This window comes from Equus caballus, chromosome 12 (genome assembly GCF_041296265.1).
Source record: "Equus caballus isolate H_3958 breed thoroughbred chromosome 12, TB-T2T, whole genome shotgun sequence".
Classification (NCBI taxonomy): Eukaryota; Metazoa; Chordata; class Mammalia; order Perissodactyla; family Equidae; genus Equus; species Equus caballus.
In genome coordinates this window covers 2,536,633-2,553,039 of record NC_091695.1, presented here as the reverse complement: position 1 = coordinate 2,553,039, position 16,407 = coordinate 2,536,633, and the positions used below count along the sequence as shown (strand labels likewise).

Here is a 16,407-nt window from a genome sequence, read left to right as displayed (position 1 = left end):
AAGATGTTGACTTTGCACTTAGTGGTGTGAAAGCCCTTTCTGAAATGTTTGCTGGGAGCCCAAAATCTCTAGGTAAACGAGCATGTCATGCTGTTTTCCCTAAAAGGGAGCAATCCAAATCGAGTATGTAATGAGCACCAAAAAAACAGATTTCTCATCAAGCAGGGAAAAAAACCCTCATTATTAGCAAACTGTTCCTCCTCTTCCCTTAGCCAACAAAACAAACAGGCAAAATAACCAAAAAGCCTGGAGGACAGCCTCAGAAGCCACAAACTAAATGCCCTAGACACTAAATATCTCCAGACTACCCGAATTACTGCCACGACCTCCCTCCAGCTCACGTTCAAGGTCAAGGAGATGGCACAGCGCCTTCCAACAGAATAATGAAGACTCCTTCACTGCAGAAACCATGCGAGGCACTTCATACATACTGTCACTTTTAATTTCCAGAATAATTCTGTGGGGTGGGGCAGTCATCTGTGACAGCGAGAGACGTCACTGCACTGGCTTCCTCTAGCTGTCCGGGAGCTCCTCCCCCTCCATCAGAGCCAGCGGGCTTGCCATCTTCCCAGCTGTTAGCTTCCCAGGACAATGGTCCAACATCGAGGTGTGGGCAGGGTGGGCCCTTCTAGAGGCCCTGCGGGAGGAGTCCATGCTCTCTCCTCGCTCTCTCATAGCAAGCCCTGGCGTCCCTTGGCTTGGGGACCCGACGCTCCCATCTCTGCCTCTGTCTTCACATAGCCACCTTCTCTGTGTCTTCTCTTCTTATAATGACACGTCATCAGATTTAGGGCCACCCAGATAATCCAGGATGATCTCATCTCAAAATCCTTAACTGATTACATCTGCAAAGACCCTTTTTCCAAACAAGGTCACCTTCACAGGTTCCAGGTAGACGTACCTTTTGGGGGGTCCACCATTCAACTCGCTACAGCCCACTACAGATCTAAGCATTACCATCAGAAAAGTGAGCCAGCCAATCCAAGCGCCTCATGCCCACCCCCAACCTCAGCCCAGCCACATAACCTGGGCAGGGGCACGCAGGTCACTACGTGGACAAAGGGAGAGGGTGCAAGCAGCACCATCTAACAGAAACACAATGCCAACCACACACATAATTTAAATGTCTCTAGTAGCCACATTACAAAAAAGTAAAAAGGAACAGATAAAATTCACTTTAATAACACATTTTATTTAACCCAGTGTGTCCAGCATAAGGTAGATATGGCCCTTGTCTGCAACGAGTTTACTAGGGAGGCCCTGAACGTGGAACTAACGACAGCAACCCAGGACAGCTGGGGAAACGAAGCTGGTGACAGAAGGGCAAGGAGCTCCAAGTGCCAGGCCAGAAGGCCAAGAGAGAAGTGCCTTTTCTTCAGCTTTGAGAGGAAGAAGCAGGAGTGGAAAATGCAGCTCTTCTGACATGAAACTGAAGTGTGCCTCAAGCACCCACCCACACCGCATGATCACGGCCGGCCGGAGCAAGCCACCGCGGGCTCCCGCCCACAGTGAAGCCAGGGCAGCACCAACATGGCGGGCGAGTTCCCAGGCCAACTCACCAGGGTGCAGACTGTGCCAGTGGCGGCTCTGGCCAAGTGCAGGCTAAGAGAGGGTCCCCCCGAAACTGACTTCCCTCCTCAAAGGGAGGGGCAAAGGTCACAACACCAGGACTTTCTAGAGGAACATTACAGAAGAGTACCCTTAAAAAATATGAGGATGTGAAAACAAACCTTCTCAACAGGAATGTGCACCTGCCAACAGGATCTTGGGTCTCCAGCAGCTGGTTTCTGTTCTCAACAATATTAAGAGCCTACCAGGTACTGGCCTAGGACACCGTTTTTTAATAAATGTTCTCCCGTTTAGTCCTCAACAACAACCCACTGAGGTAGTTATTGTCTCCATTTTGCCAATGAAAAAACTTGAAGTCAGAGAGGTCTAGTCACATGGCCAAAGTCACACAGCGAGAAGCAGAGCTTGGGTCCAGCCCCCCCATACCATCCTCCCTCCCTCTGACTTTGCTTCCCCACGGCCTCTGCATCCCCCATGGTGGGACCCAATGACTCTGAGCATGGAGAAAAGAGAGCAGGAAGCACGCAGTCACAGCTCTAAGCAGACCACGTCTCCGAGAGAAAGATATTCCGGATTTTTTTTCTTTCCCTTTTTTGTTATATGAAATTTCCAAAAATCAAATTTGATTTTGAAAATCAAAACCCAAATAATAATGCCTTGATCCCCTGGAGTCAGCATTGGCCCGAGGGCCTCCATCAACAGCTCTGGGCTGGGGTAGCGAAGATTCCCAGGACTAGTTCAAAAGGACCAACCGAACTCGGCCGTCGGCCTCAATGCTGGGCAACCGGCACATCAGGTGTGTTTGTTCCAGGCTCAAATCAAAACCTATTAGTGTGGTGACAACAACCGCCTCCTTCGAGTGCAATCTCTCATGGTTACAAACGCCTTTCATTAATGTTTTAACAACACCAAGCACTATTTAATAATTACAGTTTGGTAACAAGCTATTTGAAACCATCTGTTTGTGGGGGAATATTCTAAAAGAAGTCCTTGGCTGGGTCAGACAGAAAGCCAGTACACTACGATTTGTCAGCGCCTGTCATCCACACGTGGAAAACAGGAAAACGCTTTCATGAGGCCCAGGAGCAGAACCCAAGTTTATCATTAATAAAACAACATTTCTCCTCGTGTCATTCTCCTCAACTGTTTAACCCAGCTTGCATTCATTCATTAACCTTCACGGTGGGGCAGCTAAGTGAATTAGAATTTCCATTCTCCATGCACTACATAAAGAGAAACAGTAACCCATTTCCAAAAGGAGTAACTCAAACCAACTCACTACTCACCAGGAGATTAGTTCCCTAACCAGATCATGCCCATCCTGATAAAGTCAACGGTGCACAGGAAACAGGAATGCCAGGAAATCGTGGTCATTCCTCTCTGTGATCTGACTTTCTCTAGGTAATTTATTTCTCTCTCAAAATCCTCAGTTGCTCCCGGAATAAAATGGGGACACAGCCACCTGGCGATGGAGACACAGCTGTCAAGGACTTCGAACTGCCTGGATAAGCAGCACCGTGCAGACCGACGCTATCACTAGAGAGCTACTGAATACACTGATAACCTTATAAAAACACTTCGATGGAAATTAAGGGTCAATTAAGAGGCTCCATTTTTTAAAAATTCCCATCACCTTGTTATTTTAAAGACAAGAACCTTTAAAGCCAGTTTAGACGTTTCTAGAGAAGGGATATAGCGTCTTTCTCTAATGGTCTTGATAAAGCTCCTCATTGATAAACAGGTGGCTATTAAGAAAGGAAGAGGACGGATCTGGCACAACAGCTGAGAGTCAGGCTGAAATCAGGAGCTCCCTCCCCAGGGACAGCCACTGGCTCCAGAACATGTCCCCGGTCTGACGTCAACCACCACATTTCTATCCACAGAGCCACGAGGTCCAGTGTCTTATAATCTCTCTTTCAAGCACGGTACACAGGAAGGACCTTGAACTAACCCATCTCGGTTTAACTTTGTCCCAATGCCTCCCGAGGAGGCAAACCAAGAGCAACAACCCTTAGGTTGTTAGGCAGCTCCGGGACTCAGGGTTCCGACACTCATCTAGAACCACTAACTGGAAAAGACACCTGCACACCGTGTTCCCTGCAGCGTTATCCACAACGGCCAAGACAGGGACACGACCCAGGCGCCCATTGACAGATGAATGGCTAAAGCACACACGCACGTATACACACAATGGAATACCACTCAGCCATAAAAAGGAAGGAAATCCTGCCCTTTGCAACAACAGGGATGGAGGTCGAGGGTACCATGCTAAAGCGAAATAGATCAGAGAAAGAGACAGATACCGTATAATCTCACTGACACATGGAATCTAAAAGAAAGAGAAGAAATGCAACTCACAGATACAGAGAACAGACTGGCGGCTGCCAGAGGCAGAGGTGGTCAAAAGGTACAAACTTCCAGTTATAACATAACTAAGGGGACGCAATGTACAACATGGTGACTATAGTTAATAACACTGTATTGTATATTCGAAAGTTGCTAAGAGAGTAAGTTCTCATCACAAGGGAAAAAAAAGTGTCTAACTAGGTGTGGTGATGGATGTTAACCAGACTCGTTGTGATGATCATTTTTCAATACATACAAATATCAAACCATTATGTTGTGCATCTGAAACTAATCTTATATGTCAATTATATCAATAAAAAAATTGTTAACGGCTATAATAAAAAAGACAAACAATTAAAACTAAATAAAGCTTTGTAACCCAGGAAGTCCAACTCAGCCACCCACTGCCTGGGGACAAGCCCATGCCTGCCCTCAGGAAGGGAGCTCCATCAGACTGCAAACAGAGACCCTGGCACCCTTCAAACCATTGCCGCCTCAGGGCTGAATAAGGCAGCTGCAGTTGCCAAGGTCAAAGAGGTCATAGGTTGGTTGAGCCCCAAACTAGCCAAGATGATCAAACAGCGAACTAAGGAACTGCAGCTGGATGTTTTCTTGCAAACCCTTCTCAGACAAGCCCTCTGCTTGGTCTGGCCTGTGGCCAAACTCTATGCTGAGTTGTCCCATTGGAGTTCCCCAGCTCCTCTCAGCTGCAGCGTGCTCAAAGCAGAAACCACAGCACCCTGCTTCCCGGGGCCTCTACCCCGATTTAGCAACCCGGCCGGGTTCTGGAGACCAGATCAGCTTCTTCCGGTCCTTCCTAATCAGGGTCATGAAACTAACACCTTGGGCGGCCACCTCAGACCCGGAGTGGGGCATTCCAACGTGTGGGAAGAAAACTCGAATGCAAGAGAAAATGCAGGAAAACAGCTGGGCGCAGACTGCCTTATTAAAGAGTCCTTTCCAAACTTGAGATTCTAGGGTTCATTAAAAATGGAGAAATGCGGAAAACTATTCAACGAGACCCAAAATGAGCCCAAGTTCAGGGAACAAGAACAAATCAAGCAACAGCTGTGGCCCTAGAAGGATAAGTGTCGTTTAAGCCAAAGAACGCCTCCTCCCTCTCCTCACCCAAGGCACTGGGACTGTCACAGAAACAACTCTGAGTGCCGTGTTTAAATTTTAAATGTTTCAATGAGCTGACTCTCTGTAGCTCAGCTGGTGACCAATTTACCTTTTAACTGTCTTTTCCAGCACAATAGTCTGCTCTAGATAAAGCAGTACCTCCCGCTTAGTGAGATCATGAGGCTAAGAAAATAGGGAAACCCTTTCAGCACTGACACCGAGAGGGGCCCTCGCCCCTAGGGCACTGGGTCCAACCACAGGTCCCAAGCAGAGCAGCACTGGGGACCCAAAGATGTGTGAGAAACAGCCCCCGTTTGAACCAAGGAGCTTAGTACACCAAGAAGAGCTGACGCGTGCAGGAAAACATGAACACACGTCAGTACTGGGCTCATCTCACATGGATGGTACAAACAGAAAGGATGAAGCTGGACCACCTGGACAGCCCTGGACAAGGACTGGATGGAGCCCTGGACAGCCCTGGACAAGGACTGGATGGAGCCCTGGACCGTCCCGGACGGGGACTGGATGGAGCCCTGGCCCGTCCCGGACGGGGACTGGATGGAGCCCTGGACCACCTGGGCCACCCTGGACAAGGACTGGATGAGGGAGCTCTATACGGCAGGCACAAAAACCTGGAGGGCATGAAGCTGGAGAAGGGCAGGAATCCAGTTCACAGAGGGCCAGAGATTTTGCCTTTGAGGCAACAGGGCAGATGCTTCCATGTTATTTTGCTCCCCCACGTAACTTCCAAGTCAGCGCAAGTTCCTAGTTATTTTAACCTGGCCGGCTTGCTGTCCTCACTCTGGAGCATGAAAGCCCTCGTTAAATCAATACAAAGACCTCCCTGGAACACATTCCACAGAGCTGCCACTAAGAAGCCCTGCAAACCGGCTCCCACAACCCAGAGCGCATCCTGCGGACGTGGGGTTTAGGGTTCACCACTGTCTGTTTTCCCCAACGCCAGCCCTCACAGCACGTATCCGGGCCCCCCGACCGGGCCTCTCCCAGGATACCTCTCAGTCCTCTTGCAAAGCCACCTGGGAGCATGAGACCTGTTTTCCATAATATACGAAGTGAATCAAGCAACCTACCCCTGCGCCCTTTCTTGTCCTAAAACAAGTTTCAGAAGCACAGCTCTAGCATTTGGTCCTTTTCCCTTCATAATTAACCCCTACACACATCCCCTATTACGTGTCATTTCTGTTCTAATGCCTAAGAGGACGCCTGTTTTGACCTAAGCACCTTCCTCAGTGTCCTTTGCAGCAGAACGTGGCCGTGGGACAGGGTTTTGGCCAATGGGATGTAAACAGCAGTTCCGTGTGCGACTTCCACGAGGGATCCTTAAGAAGAGGGAGCTCATTCTGCTTAGGGTCTTCCTCTTTCCTCCAGGCTGGAATTCAGATGACATGGCCGGTACTCAAGCAATCATGCTGGGACATGAAGTAGTTAACAGAGGAATACGTACGAGAGGGAGCCTGGGTCCCTGATGACATGCAGCCACCAAGCCACTCCGAATTACCTACCTCCAGCAAGCTCTGAAAGCCACTCGATGGGCTTAACACGTGCCTGAGTGATGCAGTTTAATAAAGCAAGTTACTGAATTTGCTCGTTTCAATAGACTGAGAATACCCAAACAAAACACGCTTATCAGTATGTTTTAAACACACATATTTCCAAGACTCCAAGAAAAACAAGAAGCCAAGACAACACAGCTGACCACACACACACACAAACACACAGGCATGCACGTGCACACACAGACACACCACTGACGTCCCCGTCCATCCTGCCACATGATGCAATTCAACTAAAACAGACTCATCTGGGAAAAGACGCCCCATTGACTCCAACGTCCTCTCAGACACTTGGAAGCGCCTTTCTCCCCCTCACTACACTGAGTCCCTGGAAAGAAGAGACTGTGTGTTATTGAGTGAGTATCACCGAGTGCCTGGAACATAGCAAGTTTGATAATGAATGAAATAAAATTAAGCCACTAGCCCAGGAGAGGGGCGATGAGTAAACACAGGATGTATCAACATCTTCCTTTCTGGTCACGTCTGTCAGTGTTTCCAGGAAACATCTCTCAACTATTCTCCCAAGCCCCCATCCCTCCCCTCTCCACACAACCTCCCTCAGAGCTCCCCCGGCCAGCTCCCATCACCACCTGCTCCGGGGAAGAAACTCTCCAGCCCCACCTCCCCCAAGTCCCCAGTCGTCTCTACCAACCTTCCTTTTCCCACCAGGACACCGCCCCTCCCCCTCTACATCTCTACAAAAGCTGGACCCAGGGGCCGGCCTGGTGGCGCAGCGGTTAAGTGCACACGTTCCGCTCTGGCGGCCTGGGGTTTGCCGGTTTGCATCCCAGGTGTGGACACGGCACCACTTGGCACGCCATGCTGTGGTAGGCGTCCCACATATAAAGTAGAGGAAGATGGGCATGGATGTTAGCTCAGGGCTAATCTTCCTCAAAAAAAAGAAAAAGCTGGACCCACAGAACTAATCCCCACAACTACACTTTTCTTGACTGTGAAGGAGCATAAGGATCTAACTGTAGACACCGCAAGTTGAAATTCTACCGCGATACAATTCACTAGCAACAAGTTTCAGGAACTACCTGGCAGGTTTGAAACTGCGCCTCACACCCACGAGGCTGATAAGGGAAACAAAGTAACCAAAGTCTCCCAGCGAGTCTGCGGAACAACAGGAAGACCCCCTAATTAAGAGAGCAGATGGCCAACGACCCCTGCCTGAGTAAACATCCCTCAGTGTGCAGAGAAGCTAAAATGACTGACTGCAAACTTCAGACATCACAGCCTAAAAAGCCACCGCGTGCAACACACAGAAGCCCCCTGAATTCACACAGGCAACCACGAAAAAACATGAAAGACAGTCGTGCCTGCACAGAGGACTCCTGAAACTTCAGCCCCCGACGCCCTCCTACACCCTCCCTCCTATTCCCCACTTCCCTGATAAATATCCCACAAAAAAGCCACTGGAGGAGACAGACCCCAGCTTTGTCTCCTGTCTCCTTGCCCGGCTGCCCTGCAATAAAGTCCCTTCTTTCTGCAAAAGACCTTTGCGTCGGCGTTGGGCCTTTCCGTTGCACATCGGGCAGACAAACCTGCATGGGGCTGGTGACAGGTTCACTGCCACCATCACCCCCTCCGTCCCTGATGGCCTGACGCTAGCCCTAGTTCCCCCATCAGCACCCTACACTCCTGGGGAAATGACAGCCCTCCACTGTCCAGTCCTCGGACCTGGTATCACCATGGTCCCCTCTCTGCATCAACTGACGCTCCAGCTCTGACAAAGGCGTCTTCTCGTGGCCATTCTCCTGAGTCTGGTCACTCAACTCCTTCCTCACTTGCTCTGAGAAGTTTCTACCACCATCAGCACTTCCAAACAGCACTAAAATTCTCCTTTGCGGTCTCACACCCCCTCCACTTTTTCAAAAATCCCCCACTGTCCCCTCTCCATCCAGGCCAGCTCTCCGTCTCCCGGCCCACCCCGAGGTCCCATGCCCCTCCCTCCAGCAAGAATTGCTGCGTCGTCCCACACCTCTCCGCCCGGCAAGCTCAGTGCCCGAGCTTACACCATGCACCACCAGTTCACACACTGTTGGTCAGTGCTGGGGTTCTTGCTAACTTGCTTTGACATAGCATCTTTTGATTACTGTTTAAAGCTTCTATTCCCAGCAGGCCAATCAAACTATAATGATGTCTAGGAAAGAGAATGGGAAGTTTTTGGTTTTGGTGGGTTTTTTTGGCCACAAACTATAGGTAACAAAATTGACTCAAGGAAATGTGGGGAAAACAAAAGTGGGGAGAATGCAGCTGCCAGAATTTCCATCCTTCTTCCAGAGCCTGCTCTGCACGCTCTCCCTCCAGGGAAGAAGAACTGGTCCTAACCCACCAGCATCTCAAACACCCCCCAGCTCACCCTGTTCCTGCATTCTACAAAGACAACAGGCTCAAGTGGCAGAGCACACTTGATTCCGTCTAGAGGCAGTGGGGTGGCCAGAAATAAGATTCATCAATATGAGCATAATCTCTGACAAAACACAGAATTCCAGGGCCAAATGCACGGAAGTGAGGCATCTGCTAGGTTATCTCAGCCTGGAGGCATGCAGCGTGGACACAAAGGCAGCAAGTTCAGCCACGGCGTGATGCCAGCTGCCAAAGGGTTTCAGACGACAGAGTCCACAACTGGCCAGGGTGAGGCTCCAAGCCCAGGGAGTCGGGACGGACGAGCACAGCCCCACACACCTCCTCCCCATCTCTGAGCAGGCTTCTCTTCCTCTATTTACTCCTTAAAAGTTGGTGGGGTGACAGAGATCGGTTCAAATATACATAGAAATTTAAGGTATAAAAAAGGCAGGATGGCAGATAGACTGTCAAGAAGGCCCCTCCACTATCCCCCCCTCCTGGTGTCACACTCTTGTGTGAGCATCTCCCCTTGAATGGGGACAGGACCCGTAACTTGCCTCTAACCAACAGAATAGGGCAAAGGTGACGAGATGTATGTGATTATGTTATGGAAGATGCTAGGGTCTTCTTTCTCTTGCTGCCTTGATGAAACAAAAGGCCATGTTGGGGACCTATGTGACAAGGAACAGAGACTGGCCTCCAGCTGACAGCCAGCAAGAAAATAAGGCCTCAAGCCAGCTGCCTGCAAGGAATTGAACGATGCCAACAACCACATGAGTTGGGAAAGGGATCCTTCCCCAGCTGAACCTCAGATGAGGCTGCGGCTCCCCCCTGACTGGAGCCGTGCAGACCCAGCTAAGCCCTGTCCACACTCCTGACCCACAAAAACTGTGAAATAATAAACACGTGATACTTTAAGACACTAAATTTGTGATAATACTGTCACACAGCAATAGAAAACTAACGCAGGTCAAGCCAGCGGGCAGGAAGGGCTTATTCAATAAACGACTGGAACAAGTGGGTATCCACCCAGAAAAAAAGTAAAGTTGGATCCCTGACACACACAGAACAACAAAATAAATTCCAGACAGATGAAAGACTCAAATATGAAAAATAAGAGGAGAAAACACAAGTTTTTTAGTATGTAATTTTGGAGCAAAGAAGGCCTACGTGTCACGCAAAAATCTAGAAGAATTTTTTCATCTAGAAAGAAACGATTAATAAATTTGACTAAAGTAAGAAAATATACCTGCAACTTGTATCACAAAGGGCTGATTTCCTTAATACGTAAGTAGCTCCTACAAATCAATAAGAAAAGATCATTTTGAAAAGATGCTCACTCCTTCTAAGAGCAATACAGTGAGACACTGACATCAGGCATGACTATCAAAATAGCCAATGCACTTCACTCTTCAAGTCAACAATTCCACTGCTATGGATATTTAAAATAACCTATGTAGAAGAGGCTATTTAGCTAACACTGTCTGTCATGGCGAATTGTAAACCGTCCTATCTACCACTAGGAGGTTGGTTAAATAATTTATGGTGCATGATCCACATAACAGAACACCATGAACACCATGAACCAGAAAAATTAATCAGGCAGCTCTTTCTGTTGAAGGACAGAGAGATCTCTGAAATATATTTAGTAAATAAACAACAACAATAACCAAAAAAACAGGCGCCTGCAGGGAGGAGACGAGGGGTGGCTGGGGACCGGACACCAGGGAGAATTTTCATTGTGTGGTCTTTTGTGCCTTATGAATGTTATACCACATGGTTGTGTTTCCTTTTCACAACACTGAAATTCAAATCAATAAATACATGCAAGTTGTAGAACAGCGTGTACAAAACAAAGAAACTAAATTTAGACTATATACACATAAGATATATATACAATTACATATATCCACAGATGTATAGATATCTATATATCCATATTATGATATCATACACCACGTTAAACACATTTATGCTAAACATAGACAGCTACCCCTGGAAGAACACACAGAATCTGAGGACTGGTTCCCTCTGGCTGGAGGACTAGTATAAACTGGTAACTTTTCCAGGTAACGAGGCAGTGGGGTGAGAGAGGGAACTATTTCTCACTGTATTTTCTTCAATTTTTGCACCATTATATGTATTACCAATTTAAACATAAACCACTAAAGAAACTGAAGCCATTTTGTTTCCTCTGGGCTTCTGTTCTTCCTCTTTTAGGAGCCTGATGGCACTCCCCACGTCTCCAGGCTAAGGATTCCCAATCTGTCTCCACCTGCCGCACAGTCTGGAAGCACGTCCCCCGGTCTCAGCACGGTGTCTGGCCGGCCCCTTCTTAACCTCGGCGCCTTCCTGAAGAGCTGGGGTTCCTGAGAGTTCTGTGTTCAGCAAAGTTCATCTCTTTTCCTCTAAGATGCTACCTCCTTGGGGCCCATGACTCAATTGCCCCCTTTGGCGCTTTCCACACCTCCATCCCTGCCCAGACCTCTTCTGAGCTCCAGACACGAAATCCAGCTGCCTAGAGGACGCCTCAGCACCGATGACTCAGCCTCCGTGACCCCGAGGGGCTCCTCTGGTGCTCCCTGCATCCGAGTGAATGGAGCCACCATCCACGCAGGCAGAAAGCCCGGGTCTTCCTAAATCCCTTCTCCCACTCCTGCCCCCATCCCAATAACTGATCACAATCCCCTGTGGATTCTGCCTCTAGCCTGTTCTGTGACCTGTCCATTTCTTTCCACCTCCAGGGCCACCACCCAGTCCACCCAGTCCTTCCTCTCTCCGCACAAGCCTCCCAGCTGTTCTGGATGCCTGCCCACAATATCACAGTATCACGCCCAGCCGCGCCCCGCCACTGCTGCTACGGTCATCTTCGAAATGTCAGCTTAGTCTGCTCGGGCTCCATAACAAAATGCCACAGACATCTGAAACAACAGAAACGTTTACAATGGGCTTAAACAACAGAAATTTTTCTCTCACGGTTCTGGAGGCCAAGATCAAGGTGTAGGCAGAGTGGGTTTCCTCTGAGGCCTCTCTCCTCGCTTGCAGGCGGCAGCCTTCTCGCTGTGTCCTCACGTGGCCTTCCCTCTGTGCACGGGCATCCCTGCTGTCTCCCTCTGCGTCCTCATCGCCTCTCCTTGGAAGGACCCCCCAGCCAGGCTGGAGTAGGGCCGCCCTAACAGCCTCATTCCAACTCACTCACTTCTTTAAAGGCCCTGTCTCTGAATATAGTCACATTCGGAGTCCTGGCCTTAGGGTTTCCATATGAGAAGCCAGGGGGCCACAGTTCAGCCCGTAACAGCCCCCAACAGGTCACGCCACTCCCCTCAGTAAAAGCCTTCACTGGTGTCTCAATGCCCTTGGAATAATGCCTTCCCAGCCCATGACCCCTGACTCCTCTGCTCCCTAGCCGCTGAGAATGGGGCGGGGGAGGGGTGGATGGCAGTATGAACATGATGGAAATAGACAGGATTCGAGGTCAGGAGGAATGACACCCTTCTGCTCTCTCTCTTCCTTTTTCCAACTACAGACAGACATGGGGTGAGCCGTCGGACGTCTGTGTAGAAGGACGCTGGTCCAGGATTACCTATGAGCTACCTGGAACAGAGATGTCGCGTCCTCTCCACGTCACATCACGCCATCTCCACCCCACACTGAGATCCCCTGGACAGACAGTTCCCGTGTCGCCTCAGCAAACCTAAGTGTTCCCTCAGTCACTCTCAGGGGAACTTCTGGCTGAACCCAGGACCTAAAACAGATCCAAACTGCCACTGGGGACCCTCCCTCTGAGGCCTAACTGCTCCAAGGCATCCCAGATGAGCAGCAGCAGAAAGGCGGCACCTTGAGGCACGGACATGGCGGCACCAACACGCAGTCCCCTCATTTGTCTGTCTCCACACGGGAGCCCACTGACCTGGGGCAGATGCTTAACCTTTCCGAGCCTTGGTTTGCTCCTCTGCAAAACAGGGTAGCGGGATTCCTTCTAGGCAGTTCCTACTGTACTGCTTAAATCACCACAGCCTGGTAGCTTAAAACCGCAGAATCGATTCTCTGGCAGTTCTGGAGGCGAGAAGGTGGAGATCAAGGCGTCGGCAGGGCCGCGCTCGGTCTGAAGGCTCCAGGGAAGGATGCTTCCTGCCTCTGGCCCAGCTCCTGGGGGTGCTGGTGACCCGTGCGCCGCTCGGCTCGCATCTCCATCACTCCAAGTCCTGCCCCTGTCTTCACGTGTCCACCCTGCTGTGTGTGTCTGTGTCCTTTCCTCTTACGGACATCAGTCACTAGAATGAGAGCCCACCCTAATCCAGTAGGATGTCATCGTAACCCATGACATTTGCAAAGACCCCATTTCCAAACAAGGTCCCACTGATAAGTACCGGGGGTGAGCATTCAACGTGTCTTTTTGGGGGACACAATTCAACCTACCGAGGAGATTGTGAGGGGACTAAAGAGACCACCACGCACCACCAGGGGCACACAGTGTGTGCCAAGAAGTGGGAGATCACGTCTATCAGTCACACAAGGGAGTAATTTTCTCCCACACGGGAGGCTCCTTCCCAGAACATCAGGCCTGGCTTCTTCACTCCTCGTAAAAACAAAAACCGCAAGCAAGAAACCCAAAGCCAACAAGCCGGCATCCTCAGGGCTGATGTGTTGTTAAGGCTTTTAAAACAAACTAACCAAAGCTTGGTACCAAGTCACTGGTGCAAACATTCTATCAGTGCGTCTCCCTGAGAAAACCCGCACCCACACGTGGCCCCCACGCCTCCTTCTGGGAGCAGCTGCCAACAAGGAGCCCCACGGCTGCTCTCAAAGCAGAAAGGGTTTACTCAAGGTGCGTAACTCCGGTTCCAACATCCCGCTGCCTTCCAGCTGAGCCTCAACTTACAGAAAGGAAGCCCTGGAAGCCAGCAAGCCAGATGGAGAGATAAAGAAGCTCCCACCTGCGGCTGAACCCTGAGCAGCCTCGCACCGGCCTCCCCAGGAGAGGAGGCGGGATGGTGCAGCCAAGGCAGAGAGGAGGCATCACGGCCCAGCCTCTCCCCACTCCCCCTTCCCCTCGGTGGAAACCAAAGCACCCATGAGGACGATCAAAGCTGCTGCCCATGGCTTGAGACTGACTGTGACTGAGCTCATTAAGCCATAAGCTCCCGCCGGTGGGTTTTCTCCACGGATAATGTGTGAATTAGGAAGTAAGTGGCCTGGGAGAACCTGGGACCCATTAACCAACTAGCCAGCAGAGCTTCCATTATGAGAAAAATCGCTGAAAATCTGAAAACCGTCCTTGGGGAGCCGTTCAAAGATTCCACCGCGAGTTTTCCGGGAAACCCTCTGGGGGTTCACGCCAACTCGGGGAAGAAGGCTCCACAGACATGAGGCGAGAAGAGCCTGGAGCGAGAAGGCAGGTGCCAGGGTTCGAATCTGGCTGCTCTGGAAGAGTCTCCCTCCCGAGGTCCCCAGCCTCAGTTTCCCGGGAGGGAGAAACAAGCGCCCCAGGTGCCACCCTCGTGTAAGGCGCACAGATTCCACGACTGAGCCCTGAGTATGGGACAGCAAGCTGGGCTGGGGACTGGGGCCACGGATGCACCTAGGAAAGGACTGCTGGCAACATGGAAATGCATATACCGTACAGCTCCACCTGCCAGCGGCCAAGTGAGGAGGCTGCACTGTAGGAATACAACCAACTGAAACTGTCACCGAGCCACAGGGCACCAAGTCCCAGAGGGAAACACAGAGGGCCTCAATGGATCACGTCGGGTACCCCAAATAAATAAGTCATTGAAAAGTCTGAACAGCACGCCAATGCCATCCTGGAGTCAGAAGGCAGAACAGAGAAATAAAAGAACGGGTCAGACTCCATCTGACCCCAACTCTGGGGCTGGGTTGCACGGCGACTTAAGTCCATCAAACCCCTGCAGCCTCAGTTTCCTCATCTATAAAATGGGGAGAACAGTGCCTCTGCCCCAAAGCCCTTATGAGGATTAAGCGAGAGGTCTCCCATGATGCACTCCTGACAGTGCTCAATAAATGCTGGATCCGCCGCTCGGTTTCTCTTCCCTCCCTCCTCTCTGGCGTTTCCCACTGATTCCTGTGCTCCCAAGAGCCCTCCCCAGCCCCTCTCGACACAGTCAGGGTTCCCTGCCCTAGAAAACCCTTCCCGAACCCTAAATGCCCACATACGTGAACCCCGACCGCACCCTCCCACTGCCCCAGCCTCTGCCCTCCCTCCCGGCCGCAGTCACGCCTGGGCCGGGACAGCTTCTCCCGGCGGTTCCCAGACGTGGACGGCAAGAACCGCTCGGGCCACTGCAGACCGTTCGCTGGTCAGTGAGGAAATCGGCCCCTGAAGGGAGGCCTTCTGCGAGGGATTCTGAGAACCAAACCCACTCCACTTACAGGACCGTCCTTTGTCCCAGTGTCACATTAAAACGCGATTTCTTTTCTAAAATGGTGGTGATGTACAAAAAGGTGGGTTTTTTTTTCATTGTCCTCATTTGATCAAATAAAAGCAGGTGACCCAACCCTGGAGCCCGGCCTCTCTTGGCTTGTTTATTTTTCATTATTTTTCTGGTCCATAAATCCAAGTCTGGGAATTGCCCAACTACGCGAGTTGGCGACGCACGGCCGCCTCCACTTCCTCCCAGCTCGACTTCTTAACCCTCATGTACAAAGCCAACTTCTGCTCTCACCACTCAAGTGAAACTGTTCTCTCCAGGTCTCCAGATCCAGGCCCCGTCCCTCCAGCCGGCCCCTGACAGCCAGGACAGGCCCTGCTGCACTCAGACACACCAGGGCCTCCGCCCGAGGGCCAACCCCATCTTTCTAAGCAGCTCTGATCAAGGTGACAGCTTCCCACAGACGAGCCCACGCTCCCTCCTCATCCAGGGTCCTCGTCACCCCACCCACCGATGCTCGGGCCGGGGAGCTGGAAAGGCGGGGAGTCCACAGCCTAGCTCCTGCCCAAGTCCCTCCCAGCAGCCTCCTTCATTTCTCTGGGCTTAGTCTCCCACCGGGCCAGGCAGCGATGGTGACTGCCCCTGTCTCCTAGGGATCTTGAGAAGATCCCACAAAATCCTGTGTGTAAAGCACTTTCCCCAGTGCCTGGGACCCCATGAGCGGCGGTAACTGGGAACAGCATTAGCAGGAGGAGGAGTCACAGAAAAGCATGGGCTCCTTCTAGCTTTATCTCAACTGCTCCTTGAGACTGCAACAAACCCACTGGGGAGGTAACCTTTGTGGTCCCCACACACGGCACACTTTCCACCTCTGGGACTCCGCCCACGGCAGCCTGGAATTCCAGCCCGACCCCCATCCTTTCCTCAAGCCACACAACGCCCCACTCAGACCTACCTGCTCCTCAGTGGCCCCTCTCTTACTAAACTCTCAATTACCTAAGGTCAGGGAAAACTCCATATATCCACCAGGACTGCCACGGTGCCCGACAAGCAAG

At 50.9% G+C, this 16,407-nt stretch overlaps 1 protein-coding gene across 15 annotated transcripts in view; it reads right to left on the bottom strand.

The window, feature by feature from the left end:
- The window catches only part of LDLRAD3 (low density lipoprotein receptor class A domain containing 3), a 417,721-nt gene that overhangs the window by 382,366 nt on the left and 18,948 nt on the right, over nucleotides 1-16,407 (bottom strand). For 2 of the 15 annotated variants that reach the window (XM_023653881.2, XM_070229299.1), the window contains exon 1: nucleotides 342-434. The exons of 8 other annotated variants lie outside the window; for them this stretch is intronic. In XM_023653881.2, the coding sequence (XP_023509649.2) occupies nucleotides 342-429 (88 nt within the window). In that variant the 5' untranslated portion in view covers nucleotides 430-434. Of the gene's footprint in view, nucleotides 1-341; nucleotides 485-16,407 lie in introns of those variants that run through there. 5 more of the 15 variants (XM_070229303.1, XM_023653880.2, XM_023653879.2 and 2 more) reach the window with 5 other exon arrangements.